A 23046-nucleotide genomic window follows, 5' to 3' on the forward strand; every position below is an offset into this window, starting at 1 on the left:
TGGCGCCAGGATTTTCCCGACGCGGGGGCTACATTTCCCGACGAAGGGGCTATGCGAGTGAAGCGAGCATCACTAGGCTGGAGGCCAGGGGGCCGCTAAGGGCCCCCGGTGGGGGTCCAGGGGGCGAATCCCCCGGAAGCAACGCGTTCTAGCGTCATTTGAGGTCATTTTAATCAGATTTAGGGTAGCCATTTTTTCCATTTTTTATAATGCATAAATAAAATACTGCGTACAAAAAAACGATGCGCGATGACTGTTTCAATCCATATTTTTCAATTTAAAAAATAAAAGTTCAAAGAAAATTTAGAAAAATAGAGTTGGAGGTCCCGGAAATTGGACTTATTATACTTCAAAACATGAAACAAAATATATAAGTCCCTATCATGGTTGTGACTGAGCTAAGAAATGTTTGAAAAATAGAGATGTTAGGTCCCGGAAAATGCACTTCTTGTACTTCGAAATATGACCAGCTTTATTGTTGGGGCTGAGCTAAGAAAATGTTTAAAACTAGAGCATCAGGCCTAGAGGCTTTAAAAACGCAAGCGTAGACGTTTTTCAGTCGGGGAAATAAGTTTATTCCTCCCAAGTGTATGCGTGCGTACCATCTGGACTTCCGAGTGGTGAGAAATTCATGACATACAGGACATTGAAAATGTAATAACTTAGCTATAATAAGATGTTGGCTAAGCGAAAATGGCATGTTTTTTTGTTTAGTAATGGATGAAAAATTTATTTTAGGTGCCCCACGGTACAGAAGGTTACTTGTAAATTAAAAAATTGGTGAACATACGAACAATTAACATAATTCGTTTTTGCTGTAATGTAGCGTACGTCGACGCAGTACACGACGTAACCGTCAGTAAACTTCGCCTGGAAAATAACTACAGTACACATTTTGGTCCCTGGATGGAACATGATATCACGCGTCTCGACCCGACGTTGAACGATTCGTACAAATCGATACCGCCAGACAAGTGCGAACCTAGCTATTGTTTTCTATAGTAAGTTAGATCGCTGGCAATAATGAATGCATATAAAGTGCATAATATCACTCTGACGTACTCTCACGGTCAATGAAACGTCGCGGTTTTCTAGGCGCTGAAGCTAGCTACGAAGTGAACGCGAACGCTTTTTACTGTATATTATATTCCCCGACAAAAAGTACCCGTGTTCCCTTCGGTAAACGTCGGTAAACTTCGCCTGGAAAATAACTACATTACACATTTTGGTCCCTGGATGGAACTTGATATCACGCGTCTCGACCCAACGTTGAACGATTCGTACAAAGGGATACCGCCAGACAAGTGCGTACCTAGCTAATGTTTAGTAGTAAGTTAGATCGCTGGCAATAAATGAATGCATAAAAGTGCATAATAGCCCTCTGACGTACTCTCACGGTCAATGGAACGTCGTGGTTTTCTAGGCGCTGAAGCTATATGAATTGAACGCGAACGTTTTTTACTGTACTCTATATTATATTCCCCGACAAAAAGTACCCGTGTTCCCCGACGAGGTGGGGGGGGGGGGGGTAGGCTCCCCGACGAGGGGGATAGAGCCCCCGTAGCCCCCCCGCTGGCGCCACCACTGGTCTGTACAGATAACATCCTGTCTGTACAGATAACATCCTGTCTTCTAGTATTCATTACAACTTGTTGGGATTGTTATAGGAGTTTAATAATAGAAATCGAATGGAAGATTAGTATGTAATAATAATAATAATAATAATAATAATTTATTGGAAACTTCACTTTTACACAACAGTGCATGGTACACTTTGATGATAAAGGTGCGTCCAAGTAATACCATGTAGTATGTAATAATATGTATAGATGTCGAACAATGATTTCTATAATTAAATTCTATAGAATTAATATGCATTGTGCGTCTATGAAAGAAATTCATAGACCATGAAAACGTTGTGAGCAGAGAAAGCCTACTATTAACTATGAGCACTTGCTATGAGTATAGTGTTAAAGCAGTTGTACGAATTTTTAAGATTTTGACCAGCGTTAGATCGAAAAGTACTTAACGACCATTATGCTTTCTGGCATGTAGGGCGGCAACGACAGACTTGCACTCTTGTAAGAGAAATCGAACTGTAAGTCCAGTTTATTACAATTTATGAGAATTTCAGTTTAGCCAATCGTGTTTTTAAAATGGCGGGTGGATGTTTTGCTAGCTCCAGTCCCACAATATAATGGATTGCGCATGCTTATTATTTGTTAGCGTGAAGAATCATCTGCGTTGGTGTATATCAAATAAAGTGTAATCCTTTTATTTGTTAATAGGTGCTTTATTTGTGAGTTGATTTGGCTCTCAGTATGAATTACATTTAGTTTCGCCAAAATAGTTAAGCTTTTGTTTTTCTTTTGGGTCTCCGTTTGAGCAAATGTAGCTGAAAATCTAGTCTGTAACAGCATTAGACCTGATTAATTTATGAAAAGTTTTGAAAGTTTATCATTTTACAAGTTTCCGCATGAAATAAGGTACTATGTTTTAATGAAATTTGTTGAAATGAATTAGTTAATTTTGAAAGTCATTTTATATGAGTAGCTGGCTCGTGTGATCTACAGCGATGTATTTTGCTTATTAAGCTACCCCTGTCCAGATTTGATCAAACAACGAGCCATTGTACACTCAGTTATCAGCTTTACAATAATTAATTCAAGTTATAGAAGACAACTACAAACTATAGATACCGTACCCACTGAGCCATTTGTTATCAAACTGAAGTTATTAAATAATTCAGTCCAGTAATTTAAAGATTGTACATAAATAATAGGAGTTGGATAGCCGGGTTCAATGCCCGACAACTCCCAGCTCACTCAGCTGTAAAATGAGTACCTGGTTGAAAATACTAGGGAGAAAAAAGGCGGCGTGGAAAGGAACTGGCCACCTTACCACATAATGCCGAGGCTTGGTACAATGAGCTCCTAACAGCTCATTCCCCTACGTTCAGAGAACACGGGACTCACCTTACATAAATAAACAAAAACACGTCAATATAACTTTTTGACTGTATCAATTTATTCTTTTGAAATTTGCAGAAAAATTACTTAACTTCATCAGTGTTAGGTAAGTTCTAACATGTTAAATGCTAACTAACTATACTACTAGCTCTGTCTACAAAATCAAAGTATGTCAAAAAAAATGTGATGTGGACACGATGTTATATCACTACAATATTTGAGCACATCACACTTTTTTGCCAATAACTAGTCTGATAGTGTAGACAGAGTTGTAGACAGAATTGTTCCAAATGGGTCATTATGAATCTAAGAATGTCTAGGCCTAATGCTTTGACAATTTTAACTGAACCTAATTATCATATTGGTAAGTCTACAGTGTTACAGCTGTATGAAGTAATGTCTTCCACTCACAACGTACATTGATAGTAATTTGAAAATTGAATTTCATAACCCTTGGGTAGCTGCTTTAAGATTTTAGTGTACTGTACTTCTTAATAGCAAATAAAATACTTTTGTTGGTTCCATACAGTATTGGGTATTTGTTCACTAAGTAAATAAAAGTAATAATAGGTAACTGAATAATGAATTGGCATGACTCATTATTCTAGGATTCTTTTCAACATGTTATTCTTTCACTTTCGTATTATTCCATACATCCTTATCACATATACAAAGCTAAACAACAAGCTTCACTTTGGAAAAGTTTTCAATGATTTCTCAACAGTTCTGCCATGGGTGAGATTGTAATTTACAAATAATGTCGCGGGGCGGGGCAGATATTTAGCAAGTTTCACATGGCTTTCATTCAAGGTTTTGAGTAACACAAGATTGAGTACCCTTCTGACTGGGGCCTGCCAACGCTTCCTAGAGCATTTTAGGTATATGAAATAGGTTAAGTCAGATAAATAATTGTTCATTATGCAAGAATGCTACAAAATTATACTGAAAACTAAATTAGTAATTTCACAACATTCTGTCATTTGTTTTTACATTTCTAGTAAAAACAAAACTAATTCTACGTTGATTTCATTAATATGTTTCCTGTTAAGGAACATTTAAAAATGTTTTTCTAACCGTACTACATTTGCTATGTCGACCAATCTGTTTTTAATTGTTTATGGTGGTTGATTTAATAGAATTAGGCCCTAAGCTGCTTTTATTGTTTGTATTGTAAGCCTATTCGTATTATAATCTACTAAAAGTTTACTTTATAGACCTAAACCCTTGGTTCTTAAACATCTGTTTTAACGTTTGTTCTTTGAATAGCACAAGGAAATAAAATGGGTCTCAAGGAATTTTTTTCTAAAATATGTGCTTGCAATGGTATTCAAGTAGGTGTTTTTAATTTTTAGTATGATAATAAATATTAATAATAAGTGAATTATAAACCCTAGGCTATGACAACGAACACATTTAGTGGGCATTTATATCTATTTTTCTGTTCATATTTTATAGATTCCTAATATTGCTCAATTTGATGCCATTGATATCTGCCAACATTTGATTCAGTTGAACATGCAAGACAGTAAGAATGAGGTAGACATCTTTCATCAGGGGCCGATTGGGATCGATTTGACTCAATCTTTCAAAATATGAAAACAAAGGCTTTGACCTGTATATAAAATGACATATACATTACGACAAGAATAAAATTCATTTGGTTCTAGACTGTATAAAATAAATATGTTGGCGCACATTGCGTTTCAAATGGATATAATACTCCAGCTTGAAATGTATAGTTTCCCGACAAAAATCGAAACGCCCACTGGAATACTAAACATGAAAAAGACAATAACTACAGACAAATACATATTGCCTGGTATCTTCTCTTCTCCTAGCATTTTGATGTTCTTGTCGATTGATCAAGGACACTGATTGAACCAGTATATCATGGTTTGATATTACGTTACTACTTGTCTATCAATCTCCGTTACGATCTTGTTCCTCTCAGTCTCGAGTTTTGTTTAGAGTAACACCAAACTTTGAAAGGCGACATACTGATCCGAATGATTTTTTTAAGGAATCATAGTACCCTACTGAACTTAATAAATTGAACAATGTGAATTATTTGTAACATTTTGATTTTGATATTTGAATAGGATAGCGATACAGCATTGATTTTGGGTGCCTCATTTGGTAATGTCAGTATATGTCAGAGTTTGATCGACGCGGGAGCAAATGTTACATTACAAGATAAAGTAAGTCATACATTATAATTATTATTTGGATAAATTAAATCCAAATTTGAGTAACTCAAAAGTGCTATTTATAGATTGAGCTATACTTTCGTACTTTGAGAAAAGGGCTTATCTACAAAAAGCTACTTTTGAATAATTGACCAAAACATGTTTTTGTTTTTCATTGCAAAAGTTCATGTAGTATTTTATTTTCAAATAAATATATTTCAAAAGTACATTATTAACAAATATCTGAAATAATTTTGTAATTTAGATCAGGTAATTTGTAAACAATTTACATATATAAAAAAGGCTTTTCTCCTAAGAGCATTTATCTGCCTCATTATTTATTTATCATACTGTTATCTGATTGGCCAATTGCTGTAATTGAGGCCTTTTATCAAATTCTAAGCCCCAATAATAATTATTATTGTTCTAAATTTCATGTTTATAGACATATTTTGGGATAACTTGTCAATTCAAGTGATAATAAGACAAAAATCTTATTTTCGAAAAATAAATGTAGTTAGTCCTTTTCTCAAAGTAGGGCAGTATAGATTTATTTATTTATTCTTTCTTTATTCTGCAGGCACTTTCAGTACTAGTGCACTGATTTTCAAAGTGGTAAAGTAATTGGAAATATCATAACAAACATAATAAAGTAAAGACAAAGAGTAATCAAAATAATAATAGAGAAAATATACACTAAAAAATAGATTGATACTGTACAGGGCAGAATTAATGATAGTGGGTGTTTATAAAACAAATAATGAATGTTATATGTTTGTGTTATGACATTAAATTCGGTGAGAAATAAATATTTGTTATATTTTTCCCTCATGAATTTATTTGTACCACCGTACTTATAAACATAAATTAATTGTATAAAATACACTTGAGTCCGTAAGGACACACCTATTTTGATGTTTTTGTGTGGTTAGCATTTTAGTTTATAAATAAATATAAAAGTTCACAAAAAAACAGACCTCGTTTGGTAAATAAAGTATAAATGAATTTTACTTTTTCGTTACTCTGCACTCATTGTACGTAAGATTCCTGAATGGTATAATAGTTTTGTGTTTTTCCTATCTGTACTTGACAACAGCAAGACAACACTTAACAATAATGTTCGGGTGGGAAATAACATACTATGTTATTGTATATAAAAAGGAGAATCGAATAACGAAAGATAACGAAAAAGTACCACAAGTGTTTTTTTACATTGGTATGACATATTATAACCTGAATAATGTTTTCAGAATGGAGGTTCACCTTTGCATTATGCTGCAGCCCATAGCCATAGATCTGTATGCGACATTCTAATCAAAGCAGGAGCTGATGTGAATCTTCCAAACAATGTAAGTTACACAAAACTAGGTTAAATTAGGTTTCTTGTAAGATATACTTTGATGTGATTTTAAATTTAATTTAAGGTAATGCACAGTAATAACATACAGTAGTAATGAAATATTTAACCTTGTCCGTTTAATTAATATTAAATTTGACAAACTAACTTCACATTAATTTATTTGGAGCAATGAAGAGTATCAATCGTTTTGTCTGATATGTTAATGTTGTAAATCATTCAATAGGCCTGCATTTGTTAAATAAATCAATTTTAAGATTTAAATGTTTTGTTTGTTGTTCTAATGCTGTATAAACCACTTCATTAATTTAGATTAGTGTTTAATTGGACATGACTAGGTTTAAAAACAACCTTTTCTGTGCTTTCTATTTCACCACTGCCTGTCTAACCTTAGCCAACATTCCACTTAACTCCGTGATTTTCCATGCCAACTTTCCATCCAATCGGCAACTCCAAATACTCATTTTCTCATACTCCATTGCTCTCAATCATCCTGATTTCACAGTATTCAGGTGTGTGATTACGAATTAGCCCTACACCAAATAGTCACCATGATACTTACTTAGCTTAGATGTGATTTATTGTAAATTTATTTCGTGATAGGCCTAATTAGCTTTTCAAAAGAAGATTAAGTTATAATATCTGGCTAAACCTCTGAGAAGAAAGAAATCTCATTGATGGAATGGCATCGACATCTATATTTTTTAGTAATTTATATTTTATCAAAGGTAGCAGTCGATCGCAAACACTTCCAAAAAGTGTAAACGTAGTGGACAACTTGCCCTACGTCAATCAAATATTGAACACAGAAATTAAATTAGATGAAGTCATAAGTGCATTAAAAGCACAAAAAAGGGTAAAGCCCGGATTTTTTTTTTTTTTTATTTCATACTCATCCAACAGCGAGTAACCCGCCAATTACAGGATGGATAAACTATTTAATAATTTCACAAGACAAACATATACACAAGATGCTCTACATAAACAAAGACTTATTATTAAGTCTTTGGGAGTGGAGTTGTAAATTGTCATGAGAAAAAAACCCTGACATATGACAGGACTTGAACCCAGGACCCTTAGATTGATAGCCAAGCATCATAACCACCAAGCCACAGCTCCACTACAATATTGATTGTATCATGAGCGAAATATTAAAATGTCTATTAGATATGAGAAAGTTAAAGATGTATTGTCCCTTTGAGTAATTCCAAAAAAATAAAAAATAAAAGATTTCGAAAAAAAGTGGGTCATTTTGAAGTATCATAATAGTTATTAACTATCACCAAAAATTAATTTGTCGAAAAAAAAATCATTTAACTGAAATACAGACGTTTTTTTGTTAAAAAAAATAAAAATAACCAGTCAAAGTTTTCGATCAAAACATATCCCATAATGAAACGCGCTTGTTTTGCTACTCTGTATGCATAATCATAAAACTTCCTCACGATCTGTGTGAAAATACCTTCTCAACCATGACGAGTTGTAAACAATCCTAATTAGCATATTCATAATGCGTACTCGTGGTTTGAAATCTTTGTTTACTTTCGCTCGCGACGATTTTGCAGACGAAATGTAATCAAACTAATTTACTTGTTAATTACGTAAACTTGTTGCTTTTGGCTTGAATTTTCGACTTAAAGTGAATAACTTTAATATTACTATGATATGGCCAATTTAAATTTAGAATATTTTAACATTCATTTTTTTTGTGTTTCAAGGAACAATACATCTTTAAGCTTCTCTTCAATTTAATATTTGTCAGTGGGAATTTTCCTCAACGTTTGGCCACCAATGTAATTATACCAACTGGAGGGTGAGCTCGCTTCGCCCGTTTCCCCTCTAGGAAGTGAAGACGGATGGTTCTCGGAATGATAATGACTCGGGTAAAAAGGTTGTAGAAGGACCCTTGGACGTTTTCTGTCGGTTATCATAAAATGCTTGATATTCGTAAAACTAAACCTACTCTGTTTACAGTGTCTTAGATGATTAATAACATTTTAAAGTATAGTTTTTATTGTTTGGTAGGGCCCTTGTAGGGCGGAGGTGGGGAGGCGGAGTTCATTTGAGGGAGGTACTTATTCGAGGAATACGTTTGATTTTTTTAGTTTTTATAATATGGTAACATTTACAATCCAATAAAATCCTCTAATAGATATGAAAAGTGGTAAATAGTATAATTGTGTTATAAATATAATACAAAATGCTATTATATTATTATTCTAAGTGATGTTTTATTGGGATGGTGTTTTAGGCGTTACCATCCTAATTAATAATTAATACATTATTTAGTTTAAACATCTTTTGAAACTAACTTCCGCGACAGAGTGGGCCATTTCGGCCTAAGAAGGAAGACGCGTTAGACGGCTTTCAACATTGGCAGAAGTTTCTCAGGGTCTTATATTAACGGGACATAGATAGCCCACAGTTATAACTGTCAGCTTACTCAATAACTCGGCTATCTGGGTTTCACTCGATTTCAAACAAACAACAAACAGTATTGTACTATTCCCCACAATATCTCTTTATACGATGCTTTATGGCGTATATTTAATTTGATATTTATTCATTTGCAGTATAATTTTTTTATTTTGCTACAAAAACTAAAATGGCTTTCCCGCCACCAACGGCCAACTTAGTTGAAACCAGGAAATTGCAAATTACTTCTACCGCGCATAGTTAAAAATCTACCAATGAAATCAGAATTTTTGTTTCAAAACCCTTTATAATATCTTCCTAAGATAGAAATATGGAACAATATCGTAATAGTGAAAATCAATGTTTCTAATCTAATCTACGTTTCGCGGTATAACAGGTAGGTATCCAAGGCGGAGATTTGTCCCGAAGTTTTTCCATTGTGTTCGCCTATGTCAGAATTAACCATAATTTATATATAGATATACAAAATAAGAGGAAAACTTCTAAATCTCAAAATTATAGAGGGATATCTCTGATACCAACAATAGCTAAGGCTTTCCTCTATATCATAATAATAGATTCATAGACTGGGCAGATGAGTAACATTTTGAATCAGGAACAAGCCGGGTTTAGAAAAGTATATCGAACCCTTGATAATATATTTATTTTGAACATGTATCAACATATTTATTGATTCAAATGAAACTAGCTCTTCAAAGTGACGTTGCAAACGTCAATTACTCTATTCAAAGCTGAAGTCTTGTTAAAATTAAAAATAAATTATCGAACTTCCTAAATAATGAAATTGGTAATGGTCACTATTATCATCTCTTTTATTTAATATCTTTCTACAAGACTTAAGTGTTTATTTAAATTCCACAAAACAATCTAATAAAAATACTGTGAAATTAATCACATATTATATGCAGACGAGATGACTGGGTATAACGGTCCCCTAAATGTAAACAAAAAGGCAAATGAAAGTATTGAAAAATGGTTTTATAATGGAAACTCCAATGAAATTGTTGATTCGTTTAGATAGCTTGTGGTTGTATTCAGCGAAAATGGAAAGTGGAATAATACAATAGATACTAACTGTTGTCTAGCCAAAAAAAAAATGCATTATTATATTCATCTATTATATTTTCAATGAAATTTAGCATCAAACAAAACTAATGAATGATTTGAAAGTAATAAAAATATTATGTCTCAGAAATAAGCGGATTTTATATAGTTTAATTGGTATTATTGTTGAAAATGTATACACTTTGTAGATATGCCCTTGTAATCGGAAGTAATGTCACAACTCTTTCAGTTCTTTCAGAAATGGGCGTTTTTCGATAAATGTAACTTGCATATTAATTACTATTATATCTTAAACACTAGTAAAGCAAGATTCTTATCAAAAAGTTAAGAATTCACTTTATTAAATATGTGCAAATGCAATGAGGTTGAAAATCACTTTAATCACCAAAAAATAAAGTGTACTTTACTAATGAAAAAAAAAATGAAAAAAGTAATTAATACCCTGGTAAGATGTGCTTTTTGAGAATTAATTATTTTGCTGTTAGGACTATGTAAATTTAAACATGTGTATTATTATCGATTATTGTACTTGGGCCAGTGGCCTACATACTATTTAAAAAATAAATAAATGAATGAATGTCGTAGTTGGAAAGTATTGAAAACTGAATGTTACGTTAAAAGGATAACGTTTCATGCAAGGGAATGTTTTTTTAAGCTATAGTATTGGGTAGCAGTAATTAGGTCGATAATTCAAACTACTAGAAATTGCAACGAAATGGAGTTAGGGAGTTTAACCTGTAGAGTACAAATGTATTCATTGGTAGTAGTATAATATAGTAGTATAATGTATTATGAACTATATTTTCAGAAGGGACATTCGCCTCTGACTGGGGCTGCACTTTATGGTAATTTTGATATCTGCAAGGCTTTAGTGAGAGCAGGAGCTAATGTGAATCATCAAACAGACGTAAGTACACATTGGTGTAGTTACACCATATATTTCTTTAAAAATGTTTGTTGAAGAATATAATAGATTTTGTTAAATTCTAAAAATTTAAATAGTAATTTGTCAAAGTATGTAAAGAGATATAGTTGTTAAATGATTTGTTTTGGCAAACCAACAGTAGATAGCTTTAGATACACATTTTCAAAATAAATCACTTCATTATTTGGTTCTAAAATGCATACCTTTGCATTTATTGGACGGTAACCTGGTCTCTATTAGCTCTATTGCCATTATTATTATATTAGTTGAATGGTGAGAATATTTCATTAGTTGAAAGATTGAGTGCTTATTTTTAACGAGGCAGAGCCGAGATAAAATGAAAGCAGTCTACTTATTTGTTTTATAACACACCTACTTTATCAATCGTAAAATCATTAATGTTAGGCCATTGAAAAACGCGGATCTGTCAACAAACTCGCGTGGAAAAAAATCACAACATATTTACAGGCTAATCACCATTAGATTTCAGTTTTATATTAGGTAGAACAAACCGAACAACGCGTGATGCATAATTAAACAATCAAATGACAAGCATATAAGCATGTGTGTTATAATACATTATTAATTGGTTAGACGTAAACTTATTTTGCAAGAGCAATTTTCCACTTTTTTTTAACTTATCCTTATATTGCTAGTTTAAATTCTTTGTTTCGTTCCTCTTAAATGGTATAATTGCATTTTTATTTTCTTGATTTAAAACATGCAGTATGATTTATGCACGTTAATATTTTTAACTTATTAGAAAGGAAACACAGCTCTTCATTCATGTGCCAGGAGTGATCTTACTTACGATGCACACAGAAATACCATGCTGTTTTTGATGAAGGAATGTGCTGATAAATCTGTCCATGTCCAAAATAAGGTAGGTTGACATTAAAAATATTAAGATAAAATGTTATATTTTGTTTTATTTTAAAAAGTAAAATACAATTAATAGAGTAATATTTTTAAGTTAAGGGTGTATTGTATATACGTATAAGGTATGGTACCCCAAAACATAAAATGAAGGTCAATTAAATCCGACTTCGAATTGGTTATTCTGTAGTTTTAAAAAAGTTAATCACTTGACGAAAAAAACATGTTTTCACTTTCATCGAGGTATTATAGATTGGCTAGAGGGCGGACTCCAGTGTTATCGCAGTTCAAAAAGTGATTCTTTATAGAGAGGGAACCAACAAGATTGCGGCTGCAACTAAACTATTTCATGCGCTAGTTATGCCCCTACACTACTGTCACGCACTACGCCTAACGTATTTTGCGCATGTCAAAAAAATTCCCACGCGCGCGAATTTTTCTACGGGGTATGAACAAAATATTTTTTCCAGCTTTTTCTAGTAATTAAAAAAAAAACATCTCTCCTTAAATCATGACATATGAATACGTTGAATTAGACGATTTCCGCGTCTTTTAGTTTAAAATGTACAAACTATTGTCAAAGTCATGCCTATTTTGAATGAATGTTGTGACCACGTATGGCCACTCGAAAAAGGAAAAAAAATATATGAATTTTGTCTCTTTCGTCATAGCTCAGCCTATTTAATAGAACGCATCTCGCTTATCCTACCTCAATTTGTAAATATTTGCTTGCTCCTTCAATTTTCTTCATAAAAAGTTACAAACATTTTTAATTTGATGACGTCATCATGTCAAAAAATTTGATTTATTTTCATCTTTACTTTAAATTTTAATCTGTTATAGCTTCTCAGAATGAAAAGTAATACACATGATTAAAATGTTTTCTGGAAGCTGTTCGTCATGGTTCATCATAATTAAAAGAGCGCGCATCTATATTCTACATATTCGAAGCTCTTCAACATGTAAAAATAAAAATCGATAATTCACAATTAGTAAATAAAATTTAACTGCAATGCACTAACTTTACAACATTCTCAGAATCATCGTGAGTTAATCTCCGCCATGATTTTGGTAAACTGTTGCCGTGTTATAACGTCATACGTCCACTACACATGTCAGAGAGAGAGAGAGAGCGAAGGGCAAATTGCCACTGAACAAGTTATCTAATTTGGCCAGTCACCATGGTAACGTGCATATCATAAAAATGACATCAGAGGGTCAGGCAACAAAGTGTAAATTTAAATTGGGAACTATATATATATATACATTTCAATGACTGGCTGTTTTTTAATGCATTTTGTAATCACAATATGTATTATTTACATAACATTGTTTTACCTTTAATTTACAGTCTGATCAATCTGTAGTTGATTTGTATAATAAAAACATGTGCAAAAAGTATGATAATGACCTTCGGTCAGCTCAGAAAGAAAAATTACTTCAACTATTGAAAAGTAAGTTTCTAATGAAGTATATTGAATATTGATATAAAGTTTGCAGTAAAACACGTATATTAGTTCTTAAAAGAACTGTTGAGTTTCTCGACGTTTCGATCAATATGAGGAGTGAGAATGCACTAATAAAAAGCTCTATCAATACTGCAGGTATTTACACATCTTATTCTACTTTTGTTTCAGGTACATCCTTACCAGACACAGATATTACATCATCAGGTATGAATAGTATTTTATCAAAGTTTAACGAAGACAAATTGTTGTTGATTTTAGTTTTTTTTTTTAAATTGATTTTGTTTTTGTCTTTTTTAATCATCTTTAATTGATATTCAGCAGATAATATATATGCATTGTAAAAACTGTAAGTATTGAGAAAAATAAACAGACTGAAAAAGTGGCGTTATGGAAAAGGACTAAGATTATACGGTACTGTTACGGCTACTATATATAAGAAAAAATACAATTAGTTGTGTAAATGTGTCATCCACGTGAAAACTTAAACGTGTTTGAATAATGTCAATATGGGAATGTCCTTGTCTGTCACCTCTTCCACACAAAACTCCATACATTTCTGTTGTATCTGTTTTTACTATTTTATTTTTTTACCTATTCTGAACATAATGCTATACAACAACACTTTCAATATTCATTTATTGAATAGCAGGCCTACTTTATAACTAAACTCTGTTCATGTTAGACTTAGACATTCCATATGCAATTACTGCTCGTGGCAAACGTGTTGAAAAAGCTTACATTGAAGCATTGAAAGAGGGTACCATTGAAGTGAATCTTGGAATGCTTAAAGTGATTGGTCAGGAAGGTGTGGGCAAAACTTGCCTAATCAATGCTTGTCTTGGAAAGAAGTAAGTATAAGTTAAACGCACAGTTTTATTACATTGTTCAAGTAAAATTGATATTACACTCTTCCCTTCTTCTACAACTTATATTCCAGATTTAACAATAACCATGACATTACTGATGGTATAGCTGTGATAAAAACTGTACGAACCAAGCCGGAAGAACAAAAATGGGCAGAGGATCTTACTGAAGATTGTGGTAAAATGAATGAATGAATTAAGCATTAGTTTAGGAGTCGGAAAGGGTTTGCCTTCACCCGCATTTTCCTTCACCCGCATTTTCCTTTGCTGCTGGCATGCTTGGTCTAACAGCAGTCAACATGGTAAACAATACGACCTTACGTATACGACCTATACCATTGGCTCGAATAGAAATATTTGCCAACAGTGAAGAAAAACTGTTTTGACCGCTGGTCAAGAAAATGGTCATATTGATATCTAGCAAAAACATGGCCAGAAAGTTATATTTTCATCTTTAATTACTAAAGTATGTCAATAAAAATCAAAATTTAATTTAAGAAGGCCAACAGCCATTAAGTCGCGTGCTACAATGCATAGTGATACCGGACCGCCAGACAGACCGACCGACCAATATAGTGAACTCTAGAGTCGCGTCCATGCGACTAAAAAGGCATAATTTTGACGAATTTTTGAACTTTTTCATCAAAAACATGCGCAAATTATCCAATTCGACGTGCTCGTATGACGTAATTTTAAGTCGAAATTGTTTAAAAGTTGGTCAAATTATTAGAAAAGGCTGCAAAAACATAAATCACGCGAAAAAAGTATGTATTCTGAAGCGAAAAATCAGAAGAACTAAAATTTGTCGAAAAAGGCAGTATGACAGAAACGCGAATACGCATGTGCATAGCATGACGCTTTTGATTCGCGCTAACAAATTCGCCTAGTGGAAAATCGGCTTAACTTTACGTGCGCACCGCGCGCGTAAAAAATTGCGCACGTATGGGAATTTTTGACATGCTCAAAATGACAAGAAACGCGTAGCAGTTGATTAAAAATTAATTTTGCGCATTTTAAAATTTGAAATGCGCGTGCGCGCGTAACTTTGTGTAAAACACACATTTTTTTTCTCAACAGAAAGTTAGCGCCTGATATAAATTAAACTTTTGCAAAGTTTCAATTTAAAATGTTATTTGGTTTTTGGCCTATGTTAAATACGAGAAAATCGTTAAATCGCGTGTAAATCACGCTGCGCAACTCTAACGTCATTCACAATAGGAGGTGCACAATTTCACGTAAATGCCCACATGTTGACATCAAAACAGTTCAAAAAGTACAGAAAAGCGATAAAACGCATAGTGATACCGGACCGACAGACAGACCGACAGACAGACCGACAGACAGACCGACAGACCGACCGACCGACAGACATAGTGAACTATAGAGTCGCGTCCACGCGACTAAAAACCTAATTTATAATAATAATAATTCTTTCACAGAAAATACAGTTTGTGAATAAATATATAAATTTTCATAAAGAAATGTCAAAAGAGATGTATTAAAATTAGTACATCTTTTAAATAGGACAGAAATTTAATTTTTGTTTAATGAATCAGTAAATGTGGCTTTGGAGGAAAATGCATTTGGTAAATTACTTTTGGTAACTAATTCCATGAAATTTGAAATCTGTTGTAGTCTACCAAATGCAGGCTAAGTTGCCATCCATACACCAGTAGCTTTTTAGAATAATGCTATGGGTTTGAGAATTTGGTAAAATGATTCATAGTTTAGTAGGCCTATAGGATACTTTTTCTTAAAATATAATAAGGAGAAATTTAAATTATTTTGCAGGTAATCCAAACTCATTGTATCGAAAACTTGCTGAAGAAAATATCAGCAAAATAATAGAAGTTGATGAAGAAAGTGTAGTTGAAGAAGATGGTGCAGCAGCAGAAAGTAAGCATTACGTCTCAATGGAAAACGTACGTATTAACATTTTATATTATTTTGTTTTATGATATATATTACATTTATGGAACAAATGTTAGTTTCATACACTATAATTGAAACATAATTATATGTTATGTTTTGTAAATGCCATGAAATAAATCTAAAACCTTATCATGTGAAGGCAGATAGTATTGACAATCAAACACAATTAAATACCTTTTTTTGTCTTGTGTGGGTTCGTAAAAACTTGTTATGGATTCTTTCAATTCTAGAGAAGATTGTGCGTTAGATAATGAATAAAAAAGATAACTGAACAAAAGAAGGTTGGATAAGGGATTTATATAGTGCAATTTTTGTGGTTGGTGGGAATGCTGGCGCTTCGGGAAATATATATTCCCTCGAACTTAATATCATTCCCTCGGGGATGTCAAATCTTATATTTAACCGATATAAAAGGCAATATCTGTTATATTATATAGCCAAGAACAAGTCTGCTGGGTTGGGTAAAGCTAGGCTAGGCCTCCTATATTTGTATTGTATTTAAACAAGCCTGCCTAGACACCTTACCTTGCGAAGAATAATATACAGATAATTACTAATTAATGATTCCTTGGCAATAAAATATTCACTTAGGCCTAGGTCGTTTAAATTAACAGAAGAATTTCCATCAATACGCCTATTAATAATAATATTATAATCAGGTAGGCCGAATAAAAATTCGTCTTCTTAACTTCTCTTCGAGGAGCCGAATCACCCGATGTTCAGCGCGTACTAGTTACTAGGTTACTACACCGTGAGTATTGACCAATCACAAACGGTGTTTCATCCTATTTAGGGTGGACTAATAACAAATGAGGGCGCTATGTATGCATAGCTTAAATAGTTTAGAAGATTAATTTCTTCAAGCAAGTTCAGTGGCGCAGCGGTTGAAGCGTTGTCTTGCGATGGAGTGACAATTCCACCAGAGTTCAAGATCGAGTCTAGTTGATGACTTTTGTTTATTTATCGGCAACGCGAGTGTTGGCACACGAAAATTACACAGTCAATATCATCGAACTCGAGAATCTATATGTTTAATGACAGGGGACACGATAATTACGCGAAAATTACACAGTCAATATCATCGTTCTCGAGGATATATACGATTTACGATCCTCGCAGCGGTAGTCATGTGATGCAGTTTCAACCAATCACGTTCGCGTATTTACATAGGCTATGTAAAATAACAAGATAACAACTCCTGATTATTATACTTCCAATCGAGCAAAACTAAGATAAATATTGTAAATGCAAGTTTCATTAATTGTAAGCATGATTATAGTTAACATATGGTAAATCAGTTGCTTATACATATACAAGTTAAGCTGAGTACTTACAAAATAAGAACATAGCAAACTCTCAAACAAAACTGTAACACAGCAAGAGCCTGAAACACAACGAACAAAAGACCCGCTCTGCTTACGCACGGTCTTTTATCACACAGTGTCACCTGTATTCCAATTTCAGAATGACTACGCAGCGCCTTCAATACACAATTAATCCAATTCATCACATTTGCATCTTACGTTCTTACGATTAATACCAATTTGTTGTAACTTGTAATACCAATTGTTGTAAAGTTTTTACATCATTACAGGAGAGTTAATGTACATTTTGTTTACAAATAATTAAATCTATTGAGACATTCTTACTACCTCATCAGAACGTTAATGGCATTTCACAACAACAGTCCCACATAGACCCACATTACCTTATAACTTGCCCTACCACAATATACTCTAATTGTGGCGGATTTTCGACAAAGAAAACAATTATTTTATAATAATACGGCGTTTTGACGCCGTAATTAGGGCGTTATGACGCCGTATTGGGGCGTTATAATGCCCTAGGCTTCAAGTTTCCAGAGGAGTTGGTCATGTTTTCGAGAACCATTCGGGTACACCTACTAGAGGGTGCGCGAGCGAACCCTCTGTATTCTCAATTCATCGATTGGCAATTTGGATAAAATGAGTTTCAAATTGAATGATATTTTTATTCCATCTCCCTTCTTTTTGTTACTTGAAAGAATGCTTTTTAACCATCCTATGTTGATATGTGTTAATGTTATATTTGTTTATAAATAAATAGAACATACAATTTGAAATTTGTGTTAATGACATTTTCTTGGCTTTTGTAAAATATACTTACATTTTGTTAGCAGGAGTTTTCGAACGCAAGAAAAAGGAAGAAAGAGGAGAGTAACATTGTGGGTGGTATGATAAGAAAAAAGGTAAACTTGTAACATGTAAAAATTTAATAATGGGTTTTTAGGGGCCATTTTTTGTGAAATAAAAAAACATTAATATTATTACCGTCAACTGTATGTGCTAACAAGAGCAACATCATTAATAATCACAGAAATGATGTAAATATTTGATTTGATACATGAAGATAATTATTACAGCTTGACAAATCATTTTTTATTTTTTAGGTAAAAACAGCCACAAAAAATGATACCGGTAATTTAATTTGTTTATAAAAATATTAATCGTTTCTCTAGAAGTAGACTATTTTTCCTATAGATAATGTTGAGTTATTGAATAATGAAAATTGTTATTACAAATATGTTGTGACTTTCTCTCATTACCTTTCATATTATTTCAGCATTATTTCACTCCAATAAATAATTGTGTTTTTGGCACACGGTGCATTTACATATTATTGCACATTAAATAGCATTCATTTATGGGGTCATTAGACCTATCCAAAATTCAATTATTTAAACAAACGAGTCTAATGTTTTAAAACGAATGCCACAAAGTATATTTTTATAAATTGCTTGGAATTCTGTTATTTTCTTTTTCAAAATAAACAAAGCTACCTTTTAGTACCTTTTCTTATTTTTTTTTTATTTCTTAAGTAACAACTGAACAACCTGGAAAACCCGGAACATCTACAAGAACTGAAGATGTAAGTGCTATTTTATAATTTATTGTTTAAAAAATCAAATACAATCAGATCAATACTTAAAATAAAGGCATGACTCGAGTTATAATTTCTATTTCAAAAATTAGATGTGATGCTAATTTATGTATTTTGGTATCTATATAATTATTTTAACTCGATATCCTAATTCAATTTACTTCTTTCTTTTATAATGTTTGTTATTTTTATTTCTTTGTTTCAGGTCACCAAGATGTCAATTGCTGAAGGTGTGTTTTTTACTTCAAATTTAAATAAATATTTTTAGTTTTAATATATTTAACTGTAAGAATTTCAAACGTGTTTGTGTGAAGATAATGATGAAGCTTTGATAATAATAGTAATAATGATAACAGTTTTTTTAGAGGGTAATAATAAAGTATTCAGTATTACAGTTTTTATGGATTTATTTGTCTTTTTTATATGACCGAAAAGGTACTGAAACAGCATCACTTGAACAAGAGTGGGATAAAGATATTATTTAGAAAATTTTTGCAAACCAAGAAATAGAACAGTCTCCTGTGGAAAATACATTTAACATTTGGGATCACGGAGGACAAGTAATCTACCAAGGAATACATCGTGTAAGTTGAAATAATTTTAGTGAATTTGCTTTGACAATTGTCGATTTTATTTCGCAGATTATTCAAAGAAAAACAACTTTTAAACCCTGGCTCTTGAGTGACCTGTATGATCTATAACATGGTTATTGGCAACATCGACATGAATGTTAAAATCACCAAAGATAACCAGTGGTATATTTGAAAGTGCGAACGCTGTAAATTAATAAACAGCAAAATCATAAAAAAAAGCAGCCATCGTAATTGGGTGATTCACAGAATATAAGTGGCCCTGTACACGACTAACTTTCTGAAGCTTTGTGAGCCAGATCGAACCAGCCATTTGTTCTTCAACCGCTAGTTTTTGTTGAAAGAAATCTTGACAATTTTTGTTTAACCTTTTTTGTAACCTATTTTATTTTTCTGAACATAATGTTCAACCTCACGACTACCAAATCTTGCATCAGCCCTACGGTTTTTACTTACATGATATCTTGAACCATCTAAATATACAACAGGTTCATCTACATTTTCATATTCTCAAAATGTATATCAGCCCCACCCATTGTGGGGCTGGGGTTGTGGTGACCCTCTCATTTGCCACCTCTTTATATTTTTAACTTTCAATAAAATGAATTTTTTGGCGAATTCCCCACTTTTTATAAATTCCATAAAAATCCTAGTTGCGGGCCTGCTAAAAATAGAAAGTCAAATCTCTTTTATATCCAGTGCAACAACAACATTATTTCAAGATGTTTCTTTTATTCAAGCTATATCCATTGTATTTCATGAAAGGTCGATTACCGGTACATTTTTAGTTCTTAGTTTAGGAGATGTTCTTCTGGGGTTGATGTTGGTCCATAGATGGATATAAAATGAAATGAATAAATAAAATTCTTACAGTAATTCATTATTCTTATATTTGCTATATATTTTTTAATCTGCTAGATTTGTCTCTGTTATGTTGTTAATGTTAGCGATATATTTTTAATATTAAAGCACTGGAGTTATCACAGTCAATAAAACAACTATTTACAAATTATTGTGTTTTTTCTGTTGTTGTTTTTTTTTTGCAGATCTTCATAACATCAGAGGCAGTTTATGTCGTTGTCTTTGATTTGAGTAAAAACCTTGAAGACCCTGCTAAATTCATAGACTCTAATTGGGTAAGCATTTCAGGTTTTGAATTTGGGTGATGAAACAAAAAAAAACTCTTTCATTGCAATGTATTTATAGTATCAAAATATATTAAATAATAAGATAATTATACTTTTCATAGCAGAATAGAACCAGTAATATTATGATTTACCCATTTTGCATAATTTTATTTTAAAAAAACTTGCATTGGTTTAATGTTTTATTTATATAAAAAATTTAATCGGATAATGTAATATCTTTTGATATATTGGTTTGGTTTGGTAGTAGAATAGTAATATTCAAAATCCATAATATAATTTGTATTCATTTTATAGGAAGAGCGTAATCATCATTGGACAAATCTTCAGTTCATATTATCTTCGATACTTTCGGTTTATTCCCATAGTCGTATTTTGACTGAGAGCATAGAGAAAGAAGTTAATTTTCCGGCTATCCTTATTGTGGGTACGCATAAGGGGAAGCTTGGGAATACAGAAAAAGAACAAAATGATGAGGTTAGAACTATTTTTAAAAACGTTATTATTGGTGTTTTGTACAGGATGTAATCATTGCTGTATTTTGGGCTACTTTAATGCTAATCTGTTTTGATAAAATAAATTACAATTTAATATCTTATTTAAAGATTAGGGGTAGGTCACACTGTGACCCATGGCATCCTTTTCATTTTCCTATTCTAGTTTAGTGACGTTTATGCACTTACATTTTCAATAGGTTTACATTTATTTTCACTTGACATAACAGTACAGCATGTTTTTTTTAATGTATTGTTATAGATGTGTTAATCTTGACATCATCGATCACTATATATTACTATTACTATATATTAATTAAAAATATACTTTATGTTGATTTACTCCTTATTTAAAATAATAGGTATGATATTTAATTTCTTGCAAAAAAGGTATAAAACAACTTTACGCAATTTTTTTACCAGGCCGAGAAGGTGTTAAAGAAGATTGAAGATGTCCTGATAGGGAAACCATATGAAAAACATGTCTATGGATACTTTGCAGTTGAAAACAGTAGAGAAACTACAGATGAAAGCTTTAGTGATCTGAAAGAAGTAATTCAAGATCTTATGAACCATTTAAAAAGGCCTATTCCATTAAAGTGGATGCGTTTTAGATGTGAATTATACAATATGAGGGAGGACAAATTGATATGTTCTTTAGACGAGGTAAAAGTTAGCGTAATCATTTTATCTTTTTAAGCAAATAATCATAGTACCTATTACAGGATACAATTTTTAAAACCACAATAGCTTTGATAAATATACAAAAATGATTGCAATGCAACTAAAAACTGTAATTTAAATATACAGTAGACAAGAAAACGGCATAATAATATGCATAGTGCTTTAACTATTATTAAAACAATTACTTTTAGCTTTTTTCGTGGATCCGAATATGGTACTCCACACGTACAAACTAACGGATAAAATTAAAGGCGACCATAGCAGAATGACTCACATTAATACATAAAAGTCGAATGTGTAATGATGATCTACGAAATTTGAAGCATATCTGATTATAGAAAATATCTTCTTTTATGTCAACATCAACATGAACAAATAATTGTTAACTCTTCATTTACAATCTAGAACCAACTACTGTCTTTATCGTTATTACCTGTTACTTATTTGTTTCCTGTGCTCAAACCAGATTGGCTGCCACTTTTGCGCCATTCTAACGCATTTCTCATAACTTATTCCTGTCCATTCTTGTTATTTCTGTAATGCTTCTTTCTTTAAAAGATGGCCACAATATTCTAACTTCTTCTTCTTAATTAAGTACACTAGTGCCCTTGTGCCAGTTTTTCTTAAAATATTTTCATTTCTAATTCTGTCTTTACAGACATTTTTTATTGTTCGTCATATATTCATATTTCAAAAGCCAGTATCTTTCTGCTATCCTTGAATTCCTGTGATTTTAGTAACACTTTCCTACTTAAATTCTAATGTTACTCATTTTCCGTATTCTTAAACAATCTTAAATTCCACTTTTAAACTCTCGTTACTGAAAATAATTTATAGTTATAATATATAATTATTATTGTGATTTATGTAAACTGAGATGATAATTTTCACAGACTTTTATTCCATTTATTTGGTTCACTTTTGTTTCAATCTGCCTATTATATCATTCGTTGTTTTGTTGGTTGATGTATCTGGAAATAAAATAAGAACTTATAGTGTTATAGTTCATTTTATTTATGAAATACTTGATCGTTATTTATTCATTACCAAAAATTATTTGTAGTAATAAATCAAAAAGGCTATTGCTTTTTATTGCTAAAATATGAATTTTATAAATTTTAATCACCTGTATTGTT

At 32.2% G+C, this 23046-nt stretch overlaps 1 protein-coding gene across 5 annotated transcripts; it reads left to right on the top strand.

The window, feature by feature from the left end:
- The first annotated feature begins 1779 nt into the window (after positions 1 to 1779).
- Positions 1780 to 21790, top strand: LOC140045014 (uncharacterized). Of its 5 annotated transcripts, none has more exons than XM_072089746.1 (21): positions 1780 to 2098; positions 3048 to 3075; positions 4236 to 4300; positions 4425 to 4505; positions 5069 to 5167; positions 6406 to 6504; positions 10822 to 10920; positions 11702 to 11821; positions 13166 to 13268; positions 13452 to 13487; positions 13966 to 14131; positions 14221 to 14324; positions 15938 to 16068; positions 18234 to 18305; positions 18507 to 18534; positions 18936 to 18985; positions 19203 to 19227; positions 19433 to 19581; positions 20634 to 20723; positions 21030 to 21209; positions 21650 to 21790. In XM_072089746.1, exons 3-18 carry the CDS (start codon positions 4250 to 4252, stop codon positions 19480 to 19482), a joined length of 1314 nt encoding a protein of 437 aa, XP_071945847.1. In that variant the 5' UTR covers positions 1780 to 2098; positions 3048 to 3075; positions 4236 to 4249; the 3' UTR covers positions 19483 to 19581; positions 20634 to 20723; positions 21030 to 21209; positions 21650 to 21790. The 5 variants fall into 5 exon arrangements, with proteins under 5 accessions (XP_071945847.1, XP_071945849.1, XP_071945850.1 ...); XM_072089748.1 differs by having other exon boundaries at positions 18237 to 18305; XM_072089749.1 differs by having other exon boundaries at positions 10825 to 10920.
- The last annotated feature ends 1256 nt before the right edge of the window (positions 21791 to 23046 follow it).

Source organism: Antedon mediterranea, chromosome 3 (assembly GCF_964355755.1).
Source record: "Antedon mediterranea chromosome 3, ecAntMedi1.1, whole genome shotgun sequence".
NCBI classification, from domain to species: Eukaryota; Metazoa; Echinodermata; class Crinoidea; order Comatulida; family Antedonidae; genus Antedon; species Antedon mediterranea.

Bases quoted from the DNA above. Each gene is read 5' to 3' on its own strand.
- LOC140045014 (XM_072089746.1), top strand. From the start codon at position 4,250: ATGGGTCTCAAGGAATTTTTTTCTAAAATATGTGCTTGCAATGGTATT. The intron at 6,505-10,821 runs GTAAGTTACACA...CTATATTTTCAG, and splicing joins ATGTGAATCTTCCAAACAAT to AAGGGACATTCGCCTCTGAC. The intron at 18,535-18,935 runs GTAATTTAATTT...TTATTTCTTAAG, and splicing joins AGCCACAAAAAATGATACCG to TAACAACTGAACAACCTGGA.